Raw genomic sequence first — 26993 nt, 5'->3', positions numbered from 1 at the left:
TCACTGCCACCACAGTTAAATAGGGTGGTAGGAGTATCATGCTGAGGGGATGCTTCAGATAGCCAGGGGGCCAATTCTGAAAAGTTCTTCTGTTAGGACTTTTGTGGACATGTCAGGTTACAGGTTGTTAACCTATTTTTCTAATTAGAGGTAAATTTCTAGGGTGGTTGTCAAGTTGAATTTTTTGGGTGCGGACATTTACGAGCAATTTCAGGCCAATTTTCAGGTTTTCTGTGCAAGACGACATGTCCACATTAAATGTCAAATATCTCCAGAACCACAAAGGCCATAAACATAAACTTGGTGTCAAATGAAAGCTAACAACCATGGGCTGCCCAATAAAGTATCATATTTATATTCTTTTTAAATATTGTAAAAAATATATGAGCTATGGAGCTAGAACATGTAAAAACGTATCTCCACCAGAAGAAAACATTTTTTATTGAATATAATCTTGATTACATAAGATAGTACCCCCAAACCCATATCATTTAGTACCCCAGTCCATGGGCAAGAGTCATGCTAAATGTGAAGCCTGTGGTGTGAGCCAGTGCATCAATACACAAGTTTAAGTATCTAAAAGTTCAGACAGAAATTTGGAATTCCAGGTGCCTTTGGTGATATTTGACCTTATCAGCGGAATTTAAAATGAAATTGCATTTTAAAGACATATCACTTTAGCAATAAGTATCACCCAAATGCAGCAGCTGTTTCTCTTCTGTAGAGTTTAGGTCAGTAGCTACTACACGTAATGTTGTAAGTACATTGCTTTGGACAAAAGCATCTGCTGATCCAAAGTATAAAACTGTACAGCAAAGGAAAATTTGAGTCAACTAATTTAGTAAGAAAAATAATGTTTAAATCGTTCAAAAAGGAACAGTTTTTTTTTCATATTCCAAGGACAGCAGGAAAAGTAGGCCATCATTTGAGTATACATCCACTTTCACAGTAAAAAATAAAAAATAAAACTTGCATCAAACCGTATTAAATTCATTATAATAGAGACAAAGATACCTCAGTATTCTTACACCGAACTGTGCAGGCACACCCACATGCCCCCCTGCAATAGACTCCACTTCTTCCACAGCTGCACTTCCTAGAGCTGCACTGACTTCCAAATTTCTTGCATCCACAGATTGTCAGCTCAAAACATCTAGTCTGTAAAGGTTCTGTGGTGAAAAGCTGGGGGATCAGCATTCCATCCTTCATGTGCCAACCACAACTGGTTGGTGAGGGCAATTGGGCCCTGGCTAGAATACATGTATAGGGGTCAAATATTAATACTGGTTAGGTTGTCAGCCTGTACTCAGAGTAGTGCTGCACGATTTGGGAAAAAGGTGCGATTTGCGATTAGGTGGACAATATTGCGATTGCGATTGTGCTTGCGATTTAATAAAAAAAGTTGTGTCATGATGAGTCTACAGACTTGCTTGGTTATCATGGAGAAAAGTCTGAGTTGCATGTGCTGACATTGCGATTGCGATAACGTTATTGCATGTGCTGACATTGCGATTGCGATAATCGTGCAGCCCTAACCCAGAGGTGTCCTTCAAAGTTGCTATTCCAGTTTTGGCCCCCTGACTAAGAGCCCACTCTGGAACTGGAACCTCTTCAAGGTTAAAGGAATCATGAAGACAGGATATGTGAAAATTTGTAAAAAAAAACCTTTAAGCAGTCACCAGAAAAACTGGGTCAGGGTCGATGCTTTGTCTTCCAACATGACAATGAGCCAAAACAAACTTGGCTCCTGGGGAAAAACTAGCTCCAAAAAACCCAAAGTGAACCTTTGACTGGCCGGCTCAAAGCTTCTGACTTGAATCATTTAAACCATGTACAAGGGGACAGAATTGAAGACCAGAGTCAAGACCGGAGTGCCATAAGCTAATCAAATCTGATGGAGCTTGAGGGATTTGTCAAATAAGAACGGGTTGAGAGTCCTCAGGAGACATGACGGAGGCTTGTTACCAACTACTCCAAATGACTGCACGCTGTTATCCATCAAACAGAAGACGTAGCTAACTGTTAGCAACAGGGAGCTAATCATTCTGGTCATTTCTGTGTCTTAGTAAAATCATTTTGTTTCTGTGCGCAAAGTAAAATAATGTAAAAATCCAAATTAAAATCTAAGATGTTTGAAAAGCTGTGTGGAGAACATGAAAAAAAAAAAAAAAAAAAAAACTTAAAACAAAATTTCATAGGGGGGCTAATCCTTTTGACCTCAGCTGTACATGATGTGTCACAATGTAAGGAGGAATTATGAAAGATGTTTATAGCCAGCTCACCTCCTGGAGGGAGCTAGAAAAACGCAGCTTGTTGGGATTAATAAACAGCTAAAACACCCTGTCACTGGTGATGGCACCACTCTGACGTGCTAGAGTTAAATCTCGGACAGCTCCAGAATGAATTTCCCCTGATAAATATCATAACAGTGATGTCAGAGAGACTTCATATAAAGGTATGTTATGTTCATGTTCTATACAGGTGAGCTGTTGTTTTTATCAATTAAAAGTTTGAACGTTACGTTGTGTAAACACAGTAGCAGCAGCTTTCAGCAGACGGTGGTTATTTCACTCACACTGTGCGGGCTGTCAGCACCAGTGTTAGTGAATGAGCTGCTATTTGCATGGAAAGTGGCATGTTAAGACCCAATAGCTGTTTTGGCTCACTTGCATATTTTACAAAATCCTTTGGTAAACCAGGTCCTCATTGTATTACCACAAACTTGTTTTCAGTGAAATATTTTGTTTCATGTTGAACCTCAAAAAGTCTGTAATGTGCACACAGACTGTGATCTCATATTTGTTATTATTTAATCTCCCCGTTACAAACATCAATAAAATCTGCCTTAAGGGTAACTGGAAAAAGTCAGTCTTTAAAGTGGACATATCATGCTTGTTTCTCCTTTTCACTATGCCAGACTAGGATGCCTGTAAAGCATTTCTGCCCTCAGTACAAGTCATTTAGTTCCTTCATTGCCCCACAATAGCGTTCTCAATATCCTCATTTTAGGCCATTCTGAAGATCTCGTTGAAACGCTCTGTTTGGAGAATGACCTCCAGTAACCTCGCAATGTCACAGCCCTTTGTGCTCTGATTGGTCAGTTCTATCAGAGGGGCGGAGGGGGTAGAGCCAGGGGGCGGTTTTTGCAGCATGGCAGTATTTACAAAATCGCCACATTGAATGGAGCAGACCGAGCGAGTTTGCTGTTTGCCAAAACTTCACCATAAGGCATTGATAGCACTAATAAAATGGCAGAGTGTAGGATACGTCCTTTTGTATTGGACCCCGAGTCAGACCCGGACGGTTCTGCAGCTCAGGAGGAAGAAAATCCACCTGGACACAGATCATCTCAGGACGCTTCAGTGTGGTGAGTCAAACCGGTACTGTAACATGTATAGTTTATACGTGGAAATATAGGCAGACTTCACCAATAAACTATTTCTATAACAGGGCTCCATCCTGCTCCTTCACTTTTCTGTCTGTTTTATCCATCATTCTGAAAGTGTAGTCTAAAGATCGCCTCTACCGTCAGTTCGTCACTATGTTATTAATGCAGCATTATTGTGGTCCAGGTTCACAGTACATGTCAGAACAAACATGCAAATATCACAGTCTCACAAGTATTACGACGTCTGCTAAAACTACAGTGTTTTAACTGCTAATTCACCATGTAAAGCCGAGCTGCTCAGCAGAGCAGAGTCCCTGCATCCAGCACTCAGTCAAGTTAGCCAGAGCTGGTAGGGAGCTGTATTTATACTCGGCTCTTGGTGGGTGTATCCCTCGGTGGCGGTTGTGTGGAGGAGCTGCTTTATCAGATTACTCCAATAAAAAGAAAGGATCCTCGTGTCGTCACGAAGGTCGAAATCTTGCAGCCATCTGGCAATGACCTATTTTCAGAGGCATCAAATCTTGTTCTAGGATATCAGAAAAAATACAATATCTCATTTTTTGAAAATTCAGGGGGTGAAAGGTCTTGTTTTCAAATTTATTATATTATATGTAAGTATTAAATCAGGGATCAGCACGCTATGTCCCCTTTAAGAAAACTGGAGTCCATCAGGCTCAAAGAGTCTTGACGGAGCCCTCTCATGTTCTCATGCTCTGAATATAAAGTGATGCGTTCAGGGAGACGTCACAGAGCAGCAGATATGAGAGGGATCGCTTCCAACCCTCTTTCCTCCCAACACCCAGAGCTCTGCTGAACAAACAACCTGATCAGCCTTACCGCCTCTGGCACCTCGCTCTTTTATTCCTCCTTATTGGTGCACTCGTACGTTTTATCATCATATGTGGTTTTATCTTGCTGCTGGTTTCCCTCCATTATGTGTTCTCTGATCTTCATTTTTACTACTTATTGTATCAGCATTGAATCAGCCAAGCTTTTTCCTTTTTCTGTCCCTGTTCCTGAGCTGATTTTATGTTTGCTTTTCAGTGATATGTCATCTCTAGTTTACCCTTGAGCTCTTTGTCATCGTTTTATTCTTTATAAGGAGCGATATATAGAAGTCTGCTGGTGGGATATTGAAGCAGGAGTGCTATATAACAGCCAGTCACTGACATGTAAAGGCAGTGAACTGCTGGTGTGAGAGTGTGGTGTGACTGGATGTTATTATCTGAGTCTTTCTCTCTGTTCTTTGTTTATTGGTAGATTGTACTACAGTAACATTGTTTGTTTGAGAGTCTGATCGACGTACAGATTGCGACTGCAGCCTGGTCCAAAACAAATTTCCCTCAGTGGACAATAGAGTTTGCCCTGATCCTTAAAGAGGGGGTATTCTGTTTTCCCATATTTTAAACATGAATATACAGTAACAATACCAGATGTTTTTACAAAACCTGTGTAGATTTTCAAACTGCTACATATTCATGTGTTGTAGAAATCATTGAATCTGTCTGTGAACTGATCAACGCCATTCCAAAAATAGCACCTTCACAAGGTCTTCATGAGACGAACTGAAATGATGAGGTCATTAGATAAGTGTCTCCTAACTGGTTCATGACACATTTGAGAGGTGGGCCTCAAACACCAAGGTCTCCCCCATAGCTCCACCCTTAACAGGCCTTAAGAGTAGAGGCTGATACTTTTACGGGAATCCGGCCGCTCACGGGACTCCCGTGGGATTCCCATGGGGTGGAAGTCAACTTTACTATTAATCACAGAATTGAGGTACAGGATAAAAAGTTTTAACGGGAGCAGATGGGGACAGGAACCAATCAGGAAGATTACATATATAAAATAAAGTTTTTTAGTTTGTTTCCATTAAGCCTACACTTTAATGGAAGTGAAAAGAACCACACTTCCCAGAAGCCAACAGGGCTCCTGGCTTCTGTCTTCTGCTGGAATTCAAAAAAGAGCAGCAATGGAGGGAGTTAACACTGGCGTAGAATCTGATGTGTTAAAACTGATTTGTAACACAAAATAAGAAGTAAAGACTGATCTATTAAGCTGAAAGAACTGACAGGGAAGTCAGAAATATTGCTACTGTCAATGCTTAACGGTAAGAAGTGCTCAATAAAGTAGTAAAATGAAACTTGGTATGTTTTGGTTTATCACACTAAGGTAGGATTTTTTTTTGGATTGAGGTGATAAATGGCTCCTAATTTTACCAGATAAACTATGGCTGTTGCCATATCTTTTAATATAAAGCTGCATAACACAAAGCAGTCTTAAAAAAATGGGGAGAAAATCAAATCAAATTCAATGCATTGCCTAAAAATGGGAGCAGGATGGGAGTGATGAGTGAGGAGCAAGGTTGTAATAGTTCACTAAAACCAAACTAAAAACGAAAACTAAAATGTGAAATACTTTGCAGTTAACTCAAACTAATAAAAACTAGAAAAGAAAACAAAAACGATAAGTAAACTAAAACTGTCTTGTGTTCACAAAACTGAAACTAACTAAAATTATTGACAAAATTCCCGTAGTTATAGTTTTTGACAATATTAATAGCCTTTAGGATTTAAATTAATCCGACACATTTTCCCAACCAATTTTATGACAGTTTTCGGCAGTTGTCAGCGCCGTACAGCACCATCATAGTGACGTACTGGGACGTGCTTGTTTACTGCACTGACTCGCTGTGCGCTGTGCTGCGACGAAATGCAGTGGAGCAATGAATTAGAGCATGTGTAATAGTTTAATATCATGTGAGTCTGACTTTATTGTTACAGAGTCCAAGTTTCTAATTATTAAAGCTCATTTTTTATTGTTTTTTATAATTTATGATTATATTATTTTTATTTAATTCATGTTAACTTTTTTTTAATACAATTTATGTTTAAATTTTTCATATTAAGTTTATATTATTTTCTTGTGTTTAAGGCAGCAGCCAACAGTTCAGTATCAGCATTGACTGAGCATTTAGCACTGTTGGAAAAAACTAAAACTAAACTAAAACTAAAGTAAAACTAAACTAAAACTAAGCCTTGTTGCAAAAATCAAAACTAAATAAAAACTAGAATGCCTGCTCTAAAACTAATTAAAACTAAACTGTAATGACAAATCCAAAACGATTATAACCTTGGTGAGGAGTAGGGGTCATTGTAGTAGGAGCCGGACGGGACAGGTTTTTTTTTCTGTTGGAGTGGGATGGGACAGGAGTGAAGATAAACTCCTGTGCCACTCTGTACCCCAAAGGGCTGGCCAATCAGATGGAAGGGGGTTTGTGGAGCGGGAAGCCTTAAAGAGACAACAGCTAAAATAAAACAGAGGGAGGCCTAAATAAGTGGTTGCTAAAACACCAGTATGAAAAAAAGTTTTTTGAGCTGTAAAACATGTGGAGCTTCAACAGGGGCAGCTGGGGGGCAGGACAAAGCCTAAAATTACCACAATACCCCCTCTTTAAAAGAAGAAAAAAACAACACCACTCTGTCTAATCTTCAGCACAGAGAATGACGCTGTGATACTTGGTTGGTGTTCATGGGTTGTATTTTCAAGCCGGTTCTGACCAGAGTGCACTGTATGTGCATGGTATCATAACTTAAACTGATAATTTAGACAGTTGACAACTGGTGTTTTCCCTGTACAGTGATCATTGTAGTGAGTAACTGTGGACACAGCTCAGTTCAGTATTTGCAAGTGTAAATCATCCTAAATTACTGCTGAACAGAAAACATGCCTGATACTGTCTGGATTGTGTTTTTCTGCTCTGTAAGTGTGGAGTTAACTTGATGACAGGTTTTCTTGTGCTCTCATGGTGTGTTTCCTCAGCAATTATGGTTTTCTAAAGATAAATATCAAAGTTATTGACTGTATAAGTAATTAGTTGGTGTTTATTGACTAACCGTTAAAGAGGGCGTAGCATGTTGCTCTTTGTGCTTATCATCAGAGTGAGTTGTAACATCTGTGTCATCTCTCTAAGCAATCATTGTAAGCAAGTGATACTTATTTACATAGATGTTTGAATTTCTTGTGCAGTCACTTCATCATAGCCAAGGTTGAATTCACATGAAAACAAATCACCTGAAAAACCTGATTAATGATGCTTGTTCCTTTTTCTGGACCACAAACACTCAGTTTCAGATATTCTGCTGGTGGTTAGCACACTGCATTGTTCAGTTTATCCACACAAGAGTTATTCACTCCTTTAATGATGAGCTCCTTCAAGATTTTCTTCAACTCTCATCATGTTAATTCACTGCATCACTACAAACCACATTATTCAGATTAATGTCAGTCCAACGTCCAGAGGACAGATGCTCTGATCAGTCACACAGTGACGGTCAAAGCCCAGTTTTGTTGTTTTGAAATGCAGACCCAGGCCTGATCCCAGTCCCCACACTCACACACTCATTGATTACAAGGCTTGTTCACAGGGAGAGTGTGAGTGTGTGATGTGGTCCCACTGTCACATCATTAAGTGTGTGAGGGCTCTGATCAGACCTCAGACTCTACAATACCAGATTATTCACAGTCACAGTCCCTTTCTCCCTCAGCATGCATGAGTTCTCTCTGGTGTCCTCTTCCCAGTCCAAAAACAAGCTCGTCAGGTTGATTAGTCACTCTGTATTTCCTGTGTGTGTGAGTGTGTGTATGAAGATGTGTGTAGGTCAGAGGTCACTGCCTGACTTGAGGTGAAGGACATGAACAGGATCACACCGGATGTAAACACATGTTCTTACACTTAGGTAATAACAAATTATCTTAATTTATTTTTTTAATTATTAATAATAATAATAATAATAATAATAATAAACCAGGAAGTAAATATTTTTTGTTAATAAATATGCTTTAACAACTCCTGTTGTTATTTACAGAGTGGTTGTCCAGCTGTTTTTTTTTCTAATCTGTGTTAGCCTTCACGGTCTCACATACACCTGGTGCCATTAAAGTTTGCGAGGGTTTAGAGCTCGTAGGCTTCCAGCTGGAAATGGCAATAAGACATTAGTCTCACCTCCACCAGCTTGACAATGTTGATGTGGTCCAGTTTCTTAAGGATGGCGATTTCTTGGTAGACCCTCTCCAGGGGTCCCAGGATCTTGGGCTGCTCTCCCAGGGCTGCCTTTGGTCCTCTTGGAGGAGGACGACCTGCAGAGCCACCACACAAACCATGAACCATGAACCAGCTTAAGGTTAAGGTAACCCCCTTGATCAGGGCTTGACATTAACTCTTTTGCTCACCAGCCACTGTGGCTAGTGGTTTCCCAGAGTAGCTAGCCACTCAGCATTTTCACTAGCCACAATTTTATTGTTGGATAATTATGCTCAATGTGATTAAAGACAACAATGAAATGCTAACGTTTACTTGAACTAGATTTACAACCTTTTTTAAATGTACACGACCCCTGCGCACACTCAAATGAAGACTACATAAATCAGGTATTCAGCTCTGAAACAGTTGTGCTCCTTAAAAATGAAAATATGCAGACTATTGAAACAAAGTAATGAAATGAGGAGTTTATTAGTGCATATAATGAAACTTGTGAAAGTTGAAGATTAACTGAAAAGATAAAAACTAAACTGAAAAAATCCAGCTAGAAACACTGTCTGCTCAAATATTTATTTACAACAGCAATTTTTCAGTAATAGACGAAGTACCATACTTTCTGGACTATCAGTCACAACATAACAAAAACAACAGATATAAGTCACACTGGACCATAAGTTTCATTTATTTATGATTTGGTTTGTTGACAGTATTTCCAGAGTGAACTTTTTACATATAACTTTGATAAGTGTTTGTACATTAGGAGCTTTAAATATTGTTTGTACAGCTCTTCATATCTGTGACCAGTTTCTTTTCTTTACATGCACTCCCCCTTTCTCCCCCTCCTCTCCTCATCTCTAGGTAAGTGTGGCTGGTGAGATCGGAGCAGTGTGAGTTTAAATGAGCTCCATCTGATAAATGTCCTCACTTTTAAAAAGTTACAGGAGTTTTGGCGCTAGTTTGTGACTCAAACCCCAGAATCTGTTTGCAAAAGAGAGCAAATAAGACGCGAGTGAACTTTTGAATCGCGTAATCAGGCGCTAAACACTGGGAGCTGTCATGGTGTCCAAGACAGAGGCTGGAGATGAGCATGTCTGGGGGCCTGTCATCAGAAGACTTCGCGAATGGACTAATGAGCTAGCACTCTGTGCAGGCAGTGCTCATGAGAGTTGTAGTGTCATTGTCTCATATTTCAATGGGATTAGTGTTTCAGATGCCGTTTCAGTAAACTAAAATGAAATAATTCAACCTGCCAAAGTGGCTTGTAGGAGTGACGGAATTACCCGCCACAGCTGGAATTCACCCGCATTTGGGGGGTTGGAGGGTGTTAAAGGGATAGTTCAGTTTTTTTGAAGTGGGGTTGTATGAGCTCTATGTGACCACTAAGGACATTAGATACAGTAGAAAGGTGTCTCCTCTCCCTCAGTAAGACACAAATTGTAATCGATGGTGATGAGGAAATAGGTGCTTACAGGGAGAGACGGTACCAAATTCAAAAAGTAATGCCACAGTTTAAGAGTACACTACATAAAATATTTTTTAAGTGCATTAAGTCTTCGGAAATATAGACATTTATCCAGACCTAACTAACTGGTCATGTGTCCTTCTGCGCAGGGCTAGTGCACTCCGTCCCCCCTCCTCCTTTCAGCTGTAGGGAATGTAAACAAGCTATGCTTCGAGCGCCGGTTGTAGCCTCGTGTAAGTTTGATCAAGTATCGTAATTCTTTTGTTTGTACTCTAAGGATTGTGAGGCAGCGTAGGAAATTCAAAATGAGTGACTATGACAGCGACAATGACGTTCCATTCACTTTGGAACCAAAAGGATACCTGTATGAACCAGAGTACACAGAAGAAGAGCTGCTACAGATGGCGACTGAAAGGAATACAGAGGAAACATCCACGGACACTGGACATCAAGATGCTGAGTGTTACTGCTGCCACGACTGTTGTTGTTGTTGCTGTTACAGGACACTCCAGAATTGAGAAGAGCAGGGAAATCTGTGTGATGAGTTATACAGACGGCTTGAGAGCCAGCAGTGTCCTCAGACAAATCCTGAAGAGTGTCTGTAACCAAGTTCCACTCGTGACAGCAGTAACACTCAGCATCCGTGGGCATTGAGTCACAGCTCAGACATTTACACCACTGAGTATTTCCAACTCTATCTTGATGTCCAGTGTCCGTAGATGTTTCCTCTGTATTCCTTTCAGTCACCATCTGTAGCAGCTCCGTGTGCTCCGGTTCATACAGGTATCCTTTTGGTTCCAAAGTGAATGAAACTTCATCGTCGCTGTCATAGTCACTCATTTTGAATTTCCTACGCTGCCTCACGACCCTTAGAGTACAAACAAAAGAATTACGATACTTGGTCAAACTTACACGAGGCTACAACCAGCGCCCGAAGCATAGCTTGTTTACATTCCCTACAGCTGAAAGGAGGAGGGGGGACGGAGCGCACTAGCGCTGCGCGGAAGGACACATGACCAGTTAGTTAGGTCCAGATAAATGTTTATATTTCCGAAGACTTAATGCACTTAAAAAATATTTTATGTAGCGTACTCTTAAACTGTGGTATTACTTTTTGATTTTAGTTCTTGTAGGCAGAGAAAATAGCCTTTGAATTTGGTACAGTCTCTCCCTGTTAGCGCCTATTTCCTCGTCACCATCGATTACAGTCTGTGTCTTACTGAGGGAGAGGAGACAACTTTCTACTGTATCTAATGTCCTTAGTGGTCACATAGAGCTCATACAACCCCACTTCAAAAAAACTGAACTATCCCTTTAATGTCAAGCCCTGCCCCTGATCCAGTGTTGCCAACTAAGCGATTTTGTTGCTTTTTTTAGCAACTTCCTGGACCCCCCCACAGTGAGAAAATTGATAAAGGTGACTAGTGACAAATCTAGCAACTTTTTGGGTGGTTGGAGGCTCCAAGATCGCTGTTTTCTTTCTTTCTGCCCTGATCATGACCAGTCTCAGTTAGAGATTTTCCCATCCTGTTTGAAAGTGAAGCAGCTGAAGGACTCCACTGAAAAGTAACCAGCCTAACCAGTTATTGTGAGTTTTAAAGCTAAAAATTTCCTGTAAAACCTGTAATCTATTGATTCATGTAAGAAAGGAGGGTTTCTGAGCAGCTGCTCCTGCTGCATTTCCCATTCCTCTGTTTTCTGCCACAGTTTTGGCAAACATTTATCCTGACATGGATTATTTTATCTTCTATGATTTCTCTGCTTTTGTAGTTCAGATGGTTTTCTTTTTACTAGCACTCCCTCTAACCGTAGCAGCATTTATAAAAAGTGATCATTTCCGAGTTAACAGCCTTTGTAAACAGACAAAGAGTGAGCTGTGGAAGCTGTTACTACATGTCTCATCAAACGGACGTTTCTGAATTGGCTCATTTCCTTAAAATTGGTTATTCAGTTTCCTGTCATTATTCTGTCGTCGGTAATTTCTTACAAGTGAATGAAGATGCACCTTGGTCCAAAGAGAGATGGCTCAGCTGGGGGCCCCACTTATGCAGGATGTCATTAATTATGACAGACGCAAGTACTACAACAACTTCAAGGAAGGAGTAAAAAACAAAATATTTGCCTGATGCTAAATTTGAGATGTGCTGACAGTTGGACTAATTTTAACAAATGAAAGTATCAACCAGAGTAAATACAGCATGCTCCAGCTTGGCTCAGTCTGGCTCAGTTTGGTTCATATCAGTACTGTACAGTATCAGTATAATTTTGTCGTGTTTCCTTTAACTTAAACTGGTGCAGATCTCCAAATTACCAACCCGCATTGTCCCACTTTTTGTTTGGTAAATGGCATCACAAAAACAGAAACTGTGCCACATTTTTCTTCTGTGCTGGATTTACTGTGTTGCATAGCTATGCCAACATGCTATTATGTAGCTGATGCGGCTATCAGCATCCGGCTTACCCACTGCCTACCAGGAGAGGAGGAAGGGAACAGTTGGTTGTGGAAACACAAACAGGATCGGGCTTAACTGATCGAACCCATACTGAAGTGTACAGCAGCTTGGTGGAAACTGGCTTAATACTGGGTGGCCAATCAGATTTCAAGAGAGGCCCATGTCCCTCCGGCAGGCCCCTTTTTCCAAATTACTCGTTGTGTGACCTCATCACGTTTATCCTCTCTTATTTTAACATAACTTAATTTTTCCCTTTCACACAAAAAGCCCTGGGATTCTATCACAGAAATCACACTATAAGCATGTATGCAGGTGGTGGCAGGGTGACGCAGACATATCGAAATGCAAGTGTGATAAAAAAAAGAACAGATTTGGACTTACGTGGAAAACCGCACTGCTTCATTAACTTCTTCTTGGACACCAGCTTCATGGCCTGAGAAAGAGGGGAGTCATTTGGTTAAACAGGGTCACATAGAGAGATACGCTCAAAGGAAACTGCACCCCAAAAAGTATTCATGGAATGGTTTATGTGAAATCCAAGACAAGAAAAACAGCAACAGACAAGATTTGAGTACTTTGGAAACTGTTTGTTTATGACCATTAGGGGTGGTAGAAAAAACGTTGTAAAAGGAATTTTTTTTTGGTATCAAAATTGGGATTCTTTGTCAAAAAACTTTTTTTTTCTTTCAAATCCAAACTCTTCATTTCAGTCGTTTATAAAGTGAATTGAAAAAAACGTACCACTTTTCTACAGCAGAGGGTGATTTGTTTCTCTCTGACTTATGTAATGTGCATTTTATGGGAAAATATGGCTCCTGATATAGTCTGTAGACTTTATCATCATTTAACTTTTTCACATGGTCTGGTGTTATAAAAGAAAAACCAAAAATTGCAAATATTGAAGAATCGCAATCGCAAAATTGGCCACCCAAAAATCTAAGGGAACTGAATCACGAGAACGGCATACTGTCCCAGCCCTGATGACCATGTGATCAAAGTCTGAAATCATTGCATTAATAAAACACGTTATTTGACAGACTGTGGTTTTGCTGTTGTAGCACCCTCCTGCTGACAGCTGAGATGACAAGTTTCAATTCAATTGCACTTTGCTTCAAACAGAATTTAAATATCACCTAAAGCCTTTGAGTTTGAGCAACCACCAACAGACTGAACCATGCAGGCCAGTCAGTATTGTTTCAGATTTGCACTTGTTTGATTCCCACTCCAAGACACTGTTGAGATATGCAATATAATGTTAATAAATCATTAAAATCTGTTCAAATGCAAAATAATGTAACTTTTTTAACATGTTACAGGGCTCAAGACTGCGACCAAAATGGTCGCATATGTGACCTTTTTTTTCAGCATGTGTGAGTAAAAGTTTCATCTGGTCGCGCTCGTGCAAGTGCATTTGTTTTAATACTCCATCTATCACGAGCACTGTACAAGAAATTATGGTTTCAATTCTCCCTCTCTTTCACCAGCTCAGTCAGTCTCCTCCACCTGAACTCTCTCCTGTTCTGAAGAGAGAGCGCCGTCGCGTGCATGCGCAGCGCGTATGCACAGCACACACCGAAGACAGACAGAACTTCACAACGACACGCGTTTATGACAAGCCCTTTTAACATTTAATAGCTAGTCTGGATATGTAATACAGATATCCACAATTCAATTCTTCCTAGTCAAATTGAACATTTCAGATATCCATAATGACATTATTCCTATCCACAATTGTAATTTCAGATATCCACAACTCAATTCCTCCTAGGACAAATCACGCCCCTTTCCCCATTCATGTGTGTAGGGTTTCTCATTACATATATCTTAAAGTCAATTATGGATAGCCACAATGTGAGATGCGGATATCTGCAACTAAATTATGACTATCCATAAATCTACAATTTCATTCTGGCTAGTCACAATTCCAAATCAAGATATCTCCAACCCCCTTCCATTAAAGATATCTATAATAGCATTTATAGATATCTTTAATTACAGTTTGACTAGTCAAAATGCCGTTTTATATATATATCTTGAACTGGAATTATGCCTAGTCAGAATAAAATTGTAGATATCTGCAACTAGATTTATGGATAACCATAATTTAGTTGCAGATATCTATAATCAAGTTACAGATATCTATAAATTAATTGTGGTTAGAGATATCTCAAATTTGAGATATCTTAAACTTTTATTTTGACTAGTCAAAATGTAATTACAGATATCCTGAAACAGAGTTTTGACTAGGCGAAATTGATGTTGCAGATATCTGTAATGATGACAAAAGTTATGACAGGTATAGGAGGAGGGGCTTGCTACAGTGAATGTAGCTCTTGTTCCCCACAAAGTCCCTGATTATAAATTTGTTCTATTTCATGGCATTTTGTAAATATCTTGACAATGACCGCAATTGCCATTTCTTCTGCTTAGAAAACTGTTAAAATTATAATTTTCTCTTCTCTCCTCCAGTTTATTTGGGCCAGTATCCAATGGGAAGCCTCGCATGTTCAGCGTCATGAACACATTTCTGACAGTCAAAATCACATTTAAAATATCTTTAACTGTAATTCTGGATAGTCAAAACTGAATTAGAGATATCTGCAAGTGACATTTAGGATGCGTGACAAGGCAAAGGGCAGCTTTCGGGGAGTCATTGCAGATATCTGTAACTCAGTTTTGACTAGTGGAAACTGAGTTACAGATATCTCTAACCGTCATTGTGACTAGTCAAAACTGAATTATAAATGTCTCCGACTGTATTTTTGACTAGTCAAAATTGAATTTTGACTAGTCACAATTATGTTGTTGATATCTATAATGTTAATTCCAGAGAGTCAAATGTAGCTATTAAACGTTAAAAGGGCTTGCCATACGCGTTTGATTATTTTAGAGTCAGCCGTCACACTATGTGATTCAAGCTGCTCTAAACTCTCCTGATTGAAGAGGATGCTACGTTTGAGCAGAGCTATGTTAGTTTGACTCACGACATGTCATGTCAACACCAAAATAGAAAGAAAGAAAACACCTTAGGCTCTGATAAACTCTTAATCAACAAGTGCTGCACTGGTATTTGTCTCTATCTTTGAGAGGTCTCCTGCAGCGTCTTTGGATCGAACCAACTAAGAGAAAGGGGGTGGATGGTTTTTGAGTTTTCGATATAACGCCCAAGTACGGGACTTCCGTACAGGAAAACATTTTAGGTTATTTAAGTAAGTTTTGTAAACTCAATGAAAAATTTTAGTCATGGTTTTACGTAAAGCCTTTTATTTTATTTTTTCAACGAAAATGATTTTAACTATAATAACCCTGATATGTACACACATGCATGTTTGTTGTTATTACTTGCTTTTATCTAAGAAGCATTTTTATTGTCTTCTTTAAAGTTGCATAAAAGAAATAATCTGTTTTGTCAGCCAGAGCTTGTTGCAGACAAACTTCATATTTAGAGCAAAATATTTAGCAAAATCATGGCTAGAGTTAATCTCCACAAATAAATAAATAAATGGTGCGACCAAATCATGTGCTGGTGTGACCAACTGAGAGAGTTGGTTGCACCAGTGCTACCAGAAACAAAGTTAGTGTAGAGCCCTGTGTAATTAAAGCTCAGGTGAGTGTTTGAGATGATAATAAAACTGACTGAATAGCAGACTGACTTCTGAAGCTGGTAACCTCTGCTGCAGGGTGAATGATTAATAACAATAATCATTGATGGTACTTTCTTCACACTAAAGACACTTAATATCAAAGACAGGTTAAGGAGGAAGTGGAGGTCACGTGTTGATTCTTAAATGAGGTAAGTCAGTCAGTCAGGGTGGCAGATGATTGGAGGGAGAGAGCTCCGAAGAGCCCTATACTTGGTCTTGATGATGGGGGTCAGGTGGCCTCTGAGGATCTGACATGGCAAGATGGAGAGTGGTGTTTGAGAAAGTCAGTCAGGTATGAAGGGGTGGAGTTCGGTAAGAGATCACAATCCTACAATTTCATTAACCAGACATTTTAATCCAAAGTGACGAACAATACAAGCGATGATTTAGACAAGGAGAAACCTTAGTGAGTGCCACAAGGTGCTGCTGAAGGATTGATGAGTGGGAGGAGCAACCAGGAAGCTAAGTTCTGAACAGACTGAAGGTTTCAGGGTCAGCAGAGGGAAGGCTGTAGAGGATGCTGTTATAGTTTTCCAATATGGCGGTTATGAAGGATGAGTGTTTCAGCAGCAGAGGAGGAGAGGGTGGGTCTGAGTCAAGCAGTTTCACGGAGGCAGAAGAAAAATGTATCTGAAGAGAGCAGAGTCAAAGATGATGATGCCAAAGTTAAAGTCTCCAGGGGAGGGTGTGAGTTTGTGATTTCTGCTTTACCGTGGTCATGTTTGAGAAAGTTTCTGGTCATCCAGTGTTTGATAATAGTGAGGGTGGAAAGTAAGACTTTAATTTTATCTTATTTTGTCATAAATGTAGAACTGGGTATCATAATTTGAAGTCCTTGGTACCTCACGGATGAACGATGGATGAATTGAGCTGCTGAGCGCACAGCTGAACAGCCTTTGAGGATCAATCTTTGCAGCAAGCCTTCAGTACTTCTCTGGAACATTTTATCGTTAAAGACAGTCTGAACATTTTCTTTTAGACATGATGGGACAATAACTCTTTGAATATGAAATACATGAACACCTGCTAAAGTCAGAACAGCAACTCTGAAACTCAGTACAGAAGAATATAGTGTTTTTAAGAATCTTTTAAACACGCACACGTGTAATTATGTATTTTCTTATTGCTTATTAAATATCAGGTGGAACATCTCGTACTTTTTTAACTCAGCAGCACTTAGCTTTGAGTTTTCCTTTCAGAGGTTGTGTCTCTATGACTATGACTGTGCAGAAAGAAACTTTGGCAAGGGAGCAGATCTTCCACTGAAAGCAGTTCCCATGCTGTGCTGCCTGAGTGTATCAGTGTGTGTGTGTGCATGTGTGTGTGCGTAGACCTGTGGGAGTGTGACTCAGCCACAGAGTCATAACAGTAAAAAGTTTTGAAGCATTTTCAGATTTATCGTAGCTTTTGGTTGTTGGGTTGGTGTCGCCGTGCAGGCTCTCAGACGGTTTCATTATTCATGGCCATCACAGTCTGATGGTCCTGCTCCATGAATAGACGTCGTCTCAAAGCCGAAGTCTGACTCTTTATGACTGAGCGGATCATTGCATTTCAACCAGCAGACCGTTTTACAGCTAGAAAATGACATTATCTTCTTCTTTCAGCAGAGCATCACACTACCTGCAGAGACACTGTTACAATGTGATTCAGATTGAAAATGAAACACTGATGACTTTTTGTGTTGTTTGAATCAAAATAACCACAGCAGCATCAAAGGTATAATGTCAGCCTACATGTTCTTCTCTCACTCTACCTTTGTGCCTCCTCTGACTCATTCAGCACTTTCATCTTTAAATAAAAGTTTCTGCAAACAGACAAGTCATTGGACTAGAATATAGTTATCTGAGAGATGTCAGTACGACACACAAGAAATAAGCAGAGTTAACCTTTAGTGAAGGTTGACATAAAGCTGGTTTTAAAAGGCAAAAACAAGAAAAATCTGACAATGCCTGAGAGATTAGAGTCATTTGAGTAAACAGTTAACAGGAACAGGAATGTGCATGAGACTGAGCAGAGTGACCATGATGTCTTAAAGGTAGGGGTGGTTGGTATACTGGTTTGATCATTGTACTGGTATCATATGTTGCCACGAAATGAATTTTGCTATACCATAAGCACTGTTACACATAATTTAGTCCAAGTAGTGGACAGATAGCATGAAGACAAGGTTTGAAAATGACAATCTTGCAGAGTTGGTGAAAGTACAGGGCTATGTATACAGGCCAGGCTAATGGCGCAAGACGTGTGCACAGGTGTGTATGTAAAAAGACCAGAAAAAGAACAACAGAGGGAAGATACACTGGCCATAATACAAGAACTCCAGGATTACAAAATTAAACTGGGGATGAAGATAAAAAAACGTAAAAACATAATATTACACAATCAAAAAGTCTGTGTATTAACAGTGATTGGTGCCCACTGTAGCTAACATTAGCATCCAGCCGTTGATCATTCTTCCAGGTTAACTTTATCACCACTTTCTAAATCTAAATACTGACAAAACCCCAAAAAGATGCCATTTGATATCTGTTATTACTGCCTATTCACATCAGGGTAGTGGAGCATTATACTGTCATATTATAGCAGTTGCCATTAACAGCAGATGTAGCCATGGCTAACAACAGGTTGTTGCTGGGTGTGCTTGGGTTCTGACCATAGACTGAATAAAACATGGACGTAGTCTCGCTGGCGTCACCCGTCTGTTTCTGAAATGGAAAATGAAGCACATTGGCTGTAGCGGCCATATTGGTAGTGGCAAGGGCTTCGCCTACAGCCATAGGGCGCCTGCCAGAACGTGACCCTCAGCTGTGCCTCTTATTGGGGGAGCTCACGATCTTAATATCCTCCAACGGCCGAGTTAGAAAAAAATTCACCCCCGGTACAGTGGGCGCCGGTAGTAAAATTAGCGACTCATTAGGAGACGTTTTTTGAACCAGGCTGTAAATAGGTTAATTTCTGCTTTGAAAATGGCTTTTTTTGGCTTGGTGTGTATGTGACTTCAGCTACTTCCGGAGCCAGCCTCAAGCGAACACTCCAGAAACAGCAGATATTAGCACTTCCGCATTGTATCATATTCTTAAACTGGAGGTTGCCACTTGGTTCTGACACACCATGTAACAGCATTTCAAGCTTACAACAATAAAAAACAACAATTATCTTGGGGCTGCATGATGGTTTAACAGTTAGCGCTGCAGCCTCACAGCAAGAAGGTCACCAGTTCGATCCTCAACTTGGCCGGTGGGCCTTTCTGTGTTGAGTTTGCATGTTTTCCCCATGCATGCATGGGTTCTCCCCGGGTACTACCGCTTCCTCCCACAGTCCAAAAACATGCTCACCAGGTTAATTGGTCACTCTAAAGGAGTGTCTGAGTGAATGGTTGTCTGTCTCTGTGTCAGCCCTGTGATTGGCTGGCGACCACTCCAGGGTGGACCCGCCCCTCGCCCAATGACAGCTGGGATAGGCTCCAGCCACCCGTGACCCTGAACAGGATAAGCGGTTCAGAAAATGCCTTTATCAGTGATCTTGAAATGGTCTCACTTCAAAAATATATGCCTGTTCATACTTTAAATTCAAAATGAGATTAACCACGCCAGAGTTTTTTTTTTTTTTTTTTTTTTCAATTTTCAGTATCAGTGGATGACCATTGATGGAAACAAAGGCCCTTTCATGACATCATCCTGGCTGTATTTTTAGCAGTGAGAATTAAGGTGTGTCTGTTTTTCTCTGCTGAAAAGGATTTCAGAGCAGAAGAAAGCTAAACAGGAGAGTGACAGAGCTCAAGCTAAAGGCTAACACAGGAGCTAACCTGTTTGTGCTAATGTTGATTCCAACCCACAGTCAGCAGTTATTCTGCAGTGGTCTGTTCAAACTTGAGAGTCTATCAATAAAATCAAGAGTGAGGTTACGTTAGCTCTGATTGGTAGATGACTGGCAGGACATAACCAGGATTAGTAGCTCTTTGTTAATACAAATTAATACATTATCTCATCATTCTGCATCCTAGGAAAATTTGAAAGAGAAGAGAAGACAATATCCACAAATAATCTCTTCCATACTCAACTAATTGAGACGAGTCAACGTAATGTAGCAGAAATGAAGTTAACCTTTCTCCTGAGGTTGGTAAATTACCTGTTTGAGCGTTAAACAGCACACCACAGAGACACACGTATGACTCCAGGCCCTCAGAGATCAGCCAAATGTTAACAGAGGAATGATGATTATTTTTCATAGGGAAAAGAAAAACATTCACCAGAGTCAATCTTTCATGGTCTAATTCAGAGTTTTTTGGTGTTATTGTCACAAATAATAAAACTAATTACTGCTGCACATAATGCTACAAAATGATCAAAGAACGGATACCGTCTGAACAAATAGTCATGGGCTTATTATTACATGTTTCCATTATCTTGGTCAAGCCCAGAGGAACAACCTGATCTCAACAAATGAACTCTTCGTTTTAGAGGCCACATCAGAGTTTTTCACACGTTTCTTAAGCACCAGCTCCTCGACAAGCACAGCTAATTCAGCCTTAAGCTTGGCCATCAGGCTCTGCTCAGAGGATCTGAGGGGTCTGGTGGTGCTTGGAGGGTTGAGAAGTTATGAAGGGACAACACCGTGGAGGGATTCATAAACAATCAAAAGAACTTCTAAAATGAATGGGTAACATGTGGGGACAAAAAGAAATGCTGAAGTTTTTTGTTTGTTTTTTTTTCCCCCATTGCTGTTAGTCGCAGCACCATTTTGAACCAGCCGTCAACAGGAAGTTGTTATTTGAGAAATACCAAAGTAAAGTGAATTGCAGAATTCGAGCTTTGATGGTAATGATGCATGAAAAACCACTTTGAGATCAGAGGGTTATGGGAAATGTTTGATCCTGGATGTGGTTCTGATTTGAAAGAAGCTGATCAAACCTAAATCACTGTCAAAAATATGCAAAGGTTTTTTTTTTAGATGTGGACTGATGTATAAGTAGAGAGGCGCTGAAGATCCTCCTCACCATGAGCTTGCCATTCCTTTAGATCATGGTCACAGTTTTGCAATAAGGAAATATGGGCTGGATTCTGAGTAGAGGGGAGTTAGACCTGTACATCATGAGTGGCGCCATGGGTGGGCCCGATGGTCCTAGGCCCACGTGCTTTCTGGCACCCCCACCTTGAACGTTTCTTGGACAAAAGTATTCTTTCTTTCTTTCTTTCTTTCTTTCTTTCTTTCTTTCTTTCTTTCTTTTCGGGGTGGGGGACTGGTGCACCTAGAAAGCAGTGCTTTCTCTGGGGAGCCCTCTCCACATGGAGTGGTGGTCAGCTGTGGTATCAGGGGCCTGTCATACTGGTCCCTGGTGGCAGATGGTGTCCACTACACCCCCTCTCTGGGACCTGTGGCCGGGCTCCTGTAGCTGTGGCCAGTTCTTTGCTCCTCGTGCAGACGGCTCCTCTAGTGGTGCTTCCTACATCGGTTCATCTGTACTCAACTTAATTTTATCAGCTTCATTTATATATGTAAATGCGCGTGTGTGTGTGTATGTTACTCTGGGTGAGTGTGTGTGCGCGACTGTTTACCGTGGGTTTCAGAGTTGGGTGGGCATGTTTTTGATTGTTTTTAACTGCACTGTAAAGTACTTTGGGTTACGTCTTTTGCATGTATGAAAAGCGCTTTATAAAAAAAGTTTTGATTGATTGATTGGTTGATATCTGTAAAGTAATAGTTAACTACTAACTTTTGTTATTCAAGGCCCACCGGGAGTTGGTTTAGCCCAGCCAAAATTGAAACCCTGGCTCTGTCCCAGCTGTGTATCATCTGCAAAGTGGTGTTGTGAGTCTGGACGATTCTTCCTAATAAAAAGATATAGGGCTTGAAAAGATGTGGACCTAGGACTGAACCCTGGGGAATCCCACATTTCCTCATACATTCTCCTTTACCTTTAAAGCCAAAACCTCCAAAAATCAACACCTGCAAAAAAACAAACCTCAGTCCCAACATGTGATGCAAAATGTCTTGAAGTGGTATACCAGTGATACATCATGAAATTGTGTGGGAGGTTAATAGATAATTCAGGTGTCTTAGAGTACTCAGAATCCTCTCTTATTCAGACATTAGTGTGTGTTTTCTGTGTGTGTGCCATAATACTGGTGCATACTGAACGTGGGTTCATGCTGCAGATGCTCTGTGTCGAAGAATTCCATCCATTTTGTCTGAAACCGGCTCAGATTGGCAGGAAATAGAATCACCCGTCCATGCATCCATTACTCATCCAGATTCCTGTCGTTCTTTTTTCAGAAGTGTCTGTCATTCAGTCAGCCTCTAACGACCTGCAGTCTGTCCAGGAAGGTTACGGCTTACATCAGCATCAAAATTTAACATCAAATACCGCTGTGCCTACACATGAGGAAATCTGGATAGAAAACCAAATATAGACACATGGAGGGACTCATGAAAACTGCACACGCTCATAAACACACAGAGGAGATGAAACAAAGTGAGGCGGATGACGAAAACAGGAGGCATTGGACTTATTTTAATCCACATATTTCATGTCCAGGATTCTACAGTTTCAGACTGAGTCATGCAGAAATAAAAATCTCTGAGGCTAAGACTTTACCAAGAAAGTCTGTCCCCTGAAAATAAAGTTTCTGCTTAATATTTTATAAATGGACAGGAAGTGAAGTGTGGATGTGAAGGTAAAAGTGACTCATGTTAACCCCTCTCTGTCTCCTCTCTCGTGGTCATGTTCCTCTAACTCAGGTCATTAGTATGGCACATCGACTGTATAATTAATGGATGTAGTCTCCCCGTCACCCGTCTCTTAGTGGAAAAATGTTGATGCAAATCAGCTATCACGGCCATACTGGAAGTGATGAGGGCTTAGGGTACATCTATAAGGTGCACATCAGTCACATGACCTGAGCTGTTCCTCTGTATTTGGGCGAGCTTGTCATCTTAATATCCTCTAAACAGCTGAGTTAGAAAAAAAAAGTCACCCCCTGTTCAGTGTGTGCTGATAGTAAAATTAACGACTCAGACTGGAGACATTTTTTGAATCGGGCTGTGAATGTGTTACTCTCTGCTGTGAAAATAGCTTTTTTTTTGGCCTGGTGTGTATGCGACTCTTGGTACTTCCGTATCCAGCCTCAAGCGGACACTGGAGAAACAGCAGATTTTATCACTTCAGCATTGTCTCATATTCTTAAACCAGAGGCTGCTGCTTGGGTTATCATATTCATGACTTGGATTTTTTTGAATCTAGGAGGGCTTGCAAACCTACCAAAGCCATGCCTTAAAAATAAATATAAATTCAGGTTCACCTGCTTTTAACCATCTATGGCATGCAAAGTGATGCCAATTAGGAAAAAAAATGTTTTGAGTGTTTTTTCTTTACTTAAAATAGATGAAATAAACATAATCTAGAGAAATTTTCAAACAAATATTTTTATAGATATTTGGGGGGGATTTGTTGCCTTGAAGCAACACTGTACCATAATGATCAGTAATGAAAAAAGAGAGCTATCTATATTTCTACAATTTTTTTTTCCCCCAAATCACTCCACCAGGGCTGCCCTTTGTCACCGATTCTGTTCATAACTTTCATGGACAGAATTTCTAGGCGCAGCCAGGGTGTCGAGGGGGTCTGGTTTGGTGACCTCAGGATTGGATCACTGCTTTTTGCAAATGATGTGGTCCTGTTGGCTTCATCAAGCCGTGACCTTCAACTCTCTCTGGAGCGGTTGTGAAGTGGCTGGGATGAGAATCAGCACCTCCAAATCCGAGACCATGGTCCTCAGCCAGAAAAGGGTGGAGTGCCCTCTCCGGGTCTGGGAGGAGATCCTGCCCCAAGTGGAGGAGTTTAAGTTTCTCGGGGTCTTGTTCACGAGTGAGGGAAGGATGGAGCGAGAGGTTGACAGGCGGATTAGTGCAGCGTCTGCAGTTATGCGCACTCTGCACAGGTCTGTCATGGTGAAGAGGGAGCTGAGCCGGAAGGCAAAGCTCTCTGTTTACCGGTCGATCTTCGTTCCCACCCTCACCTATGGTCATGAGCTTTGGGTAGTGACCGAAAGAACAAGATCGCGGGTACAAGCGGCCGAAATGAGCTTCCTCCATAGGGTGGCTGGGCTCTCCCTTAGAGATAGGGTGAGAAGCTCGTAGAGCTGCTTCTCCGCCGCGTTGAGAGGAGCCAGATGAGGTGGCTCGGGCATCTGATGAGGATGCCTCCCGGACGCCTCCCTGGTGAGGTGTTCAGGGCACGTCCCACCGGGAGGAGACCCCGGGGCAGACCCAGGACACGCTGGAGAGACTACATCTCTCGGCTGGCCTGGGAACGTCTTGGGATCCCCCCGGAAGAGCTGGACGAAGTGGCTAGGGAGAAGGAAGTCTGGGCTTCCCTGCTTAGGCCGCTGCCCCCAGCTACCCGAACCCGAATAAGCGGAAGAAGATGGATGGATGTATGGACTTGAATAATACTTGATAGCCTCAACAGTTTACAATACATCCCATAAAAATTAACGAAAAAAAAAAAAAATCTTTATAAGATTGCATGTCTTAATGTTGCCTGCAGGCAACACTAGGGATGGATACCTCTCACATTTGAAATGACACGGTTCCAATGTTTGGTACCTGGCAATCGGTATTGGTACTCAATGGTACCAATTGTCTGTACTTTTTTGTGTTTATGTGGTAAAAAATATCAATCTGTACAAAATATATATATTTTTTCAATTTAACACATTGATTCTTTATTACATAACCTTACAATGCTGTGTTCATGGCCAGTATGGAAAATCACCTTCTCTTCCATTCCCTTACAGTCACAAGGATGCATTTAGGTACCTAAACATGGTTCCTTTTGATTTTATATGAATTGGTACCGGCTACTTTTGACAGAATTTGGTCGGTACCTTTAAAAGTACCTAATTCGGTACCCATCCCTATGCATCACTGTACCATTGAGGAACAGCCCATTGAAATGAATGGGTCTCAACATATTTTATCCAACTTTACGTGAACTATTTAACCAAAGACCTCACTGCTGTGAATTTTCACTGTGGGAAAAATGTGTGGAGGATATGAGCCTGTGCTCTGTAAAGAAGGCTCACAAAGTTCACTCTAGTAGACCAGAGCCTCCAGTGTAAGTCTGAACTTTACAAAAACTAACATCAAATTTATCTTGGCATAAACTGTAGAGGTCCAAAAAATATTTAATAATCAGTTTGCTTATAAACAGTTTGTAAACCCTAAGACAGCAACCAAAATGTTGTCATAGTGAATCCTTAATGGTACAGTGTTGCCTCCGGGTAACATTTGCATTTTTATATGTTTCCTTCAATTAATTAGCAAATTAAGTAGATTAAATTAATGAAGCTTTAGCTGTCTATTAATTTGAGTTAATATATTTTTCTAGACTGAGAAAAACACGGTAAAAAAGTTATTGGACTGTTTTGAGGAGAGAATTGGTCTGCAGAAAAGAGATTCTGCATGACCTCCAGAGGGTCATATGAGAAGTTTAAAGACTGTTATTGGTTCCTTAAGGTCTTTTCTCTTTTTTAAAAAAGTATTTCATGACAACTGGGATGTATTGTGTGAGTGTAAAAGACCAAAAATGGGTATGTTGCCAAGAGGCAACCAGGTACCATAGAGGGATCAAGTTCTGTAGCCTCAACCAAACCAGAGATGACAAAAATATAAAAGGAAAGAAAGAAAAGGTTTGAGCCAGTTTTTCCAACAACTATAAAACAAATAGTGAAAATGAAACCCTGGCTGTGGAATGTTTTCTCTGTATGTTCAGAGTCAACCCTCTAATGAGGAGTCAGGTTGTGCTGAGTGTCTGAAAAGCTCTGCAGATTGACATCATTAAGCGCTGCATGTCATTATTCCACTCCACAAGGTAAGGCTGTGTTTATACATCCACCTTTTAACCACATGGTTCAGGGCTCAGCTGTGTCCTCACATTAACTCCCATTGTTCACCGTTCTGCTTCAGTGTGTGCTCATACAGCATCGAGCTGAGCTCCCGCTGGCTCCGGATGAAAAGTATGTCATAAACCCATGCAGGGTTGGCAGCTTATGTTGTCATGACTCATCCAAACAATCTCATTGTTGTTACTGTAGGAAGCAGCTTAGTTATATTCAAACATAAAATCAGCTTACATTTGGCTGAGGGGGGCTGAGTTTCCAGAGCTGCTACAGGAACAAATCACCTTGATGGGAACTGAAATGACCCTCTCTGAGCGCTCCGGCTCATATCCAGGATCCCCCTCATGAGCTGACCTCAAAGCAGCTCTGCAGAGATACAGCAGCAGCAGCACTAACGCTTTGAAGGCTGTAATAAAGTCCCCGACGCACTTTCAGAGGGCATTTTCATTTCTAAGTTTATTCCAAGGCGACTGATGCAATTTAAGGGGATGGAAGTTGAGACTTGAAAAGAAAAATCAATTGCAGCGGGGAGAGTCTGAAAAGCTTTCTGTGGAGACAATAGAGGCTGAGAGGACAGACGCTGTGCAGCTCAGTCAGTAATCAGAGAGGAAAGGAAAAATGATTGCACTGACTTACATAATGTTTGTCATCATCCTCGTTGTAGGCGAGTTTGACCACACCATAGGAGCCCTGCAACACCACAACAAAGAGATTACATATTACATGTGGAAACACTTCACAGCAAGGTAAGACAGCACCATTTCTATAACACAGTTTAAACAGAGGGACAGGTGAGAGGAGAAAAGAAAGGAGGACGCCAGATGTCTTGCAGCAATAATGGAGAGAGGCTGTTGTAGACAAATTAGTGGCAGGAGAGAAAACTGATCAAGAAAGAGACAAACAATGATTGAAAACAGCATCAGTTACGTAAAATAAAACAAAGTTGTGGATTAACTGTGAAAAAAACGTCTGTGAGCTGCTTCACTTCAAACAAAGAGTAAGGTCTGGATTCATCTGTGTAATTTGGAAGTAGCTGAATCAGCTGCACTCTCTTCGTCACCTGAGGTTCCACTGGTCTAATAAAGCTCTTTGCGTAGGGGTCTGCT

General features: G+C 40.8%; 1 protein-coding gene across 2 annotated transcripts in view; it reads right to left on the bottom strand.

Moving 5' to 3' along the window:
* camkk1a (calcium/calmodulin-dependent protein kinase kinase 1, alpha a) overlaps positions 1 to 26993 on the bottom strand; it is a 168450-nt gene that overhangs the window by 50622 nt on the left and 90835 nt on the right. For both annotated transcript variants that reach the window (XM_074671644.1, XM_074671645.1), the window contains exons 4-6: positions 26524 to 26577; positions 12726 to 12777; positions 8394 to 8527 (exon numbers count right to left, since the gene is read on the bottom strand). In XM_074671644.1, the coding sequence (XP_074527745.1) occupies positions 8394 to 8527; positions 12726 to 12777; positions 26524 to 26577 (240 nt within the window). The remainder of the gene's footprint in view (positions 1 to 8393; positions 8528 to 12725; positions 12778 to 26523; positions 26578 to 26993) is intronic.

Source organism: Halichoeres trimaculatus, unplaced genomic scaffold, assembly GCF_033239565.1.
Source record: "Halichoeres trimaculatus isolate MK-OKI-2021-1 unplaced genomic scaffold, fHalTri1.1 fHalTri1_scaffold_6, whole genome shotgun sequence".
Classification (NCBI taxonomy): domain Eukaryota; kingdom Metazoa; phylum Chordata; class Actinopteri; order Labriformes; family Labridae; genus Halichoeres; species Halichoeres trimaculatus.
The sequence above is the reverse complement of the archived record's forward strand: the minus strand, read 5'-3'. Positions and strand labels throughout refer to the sequence as shown.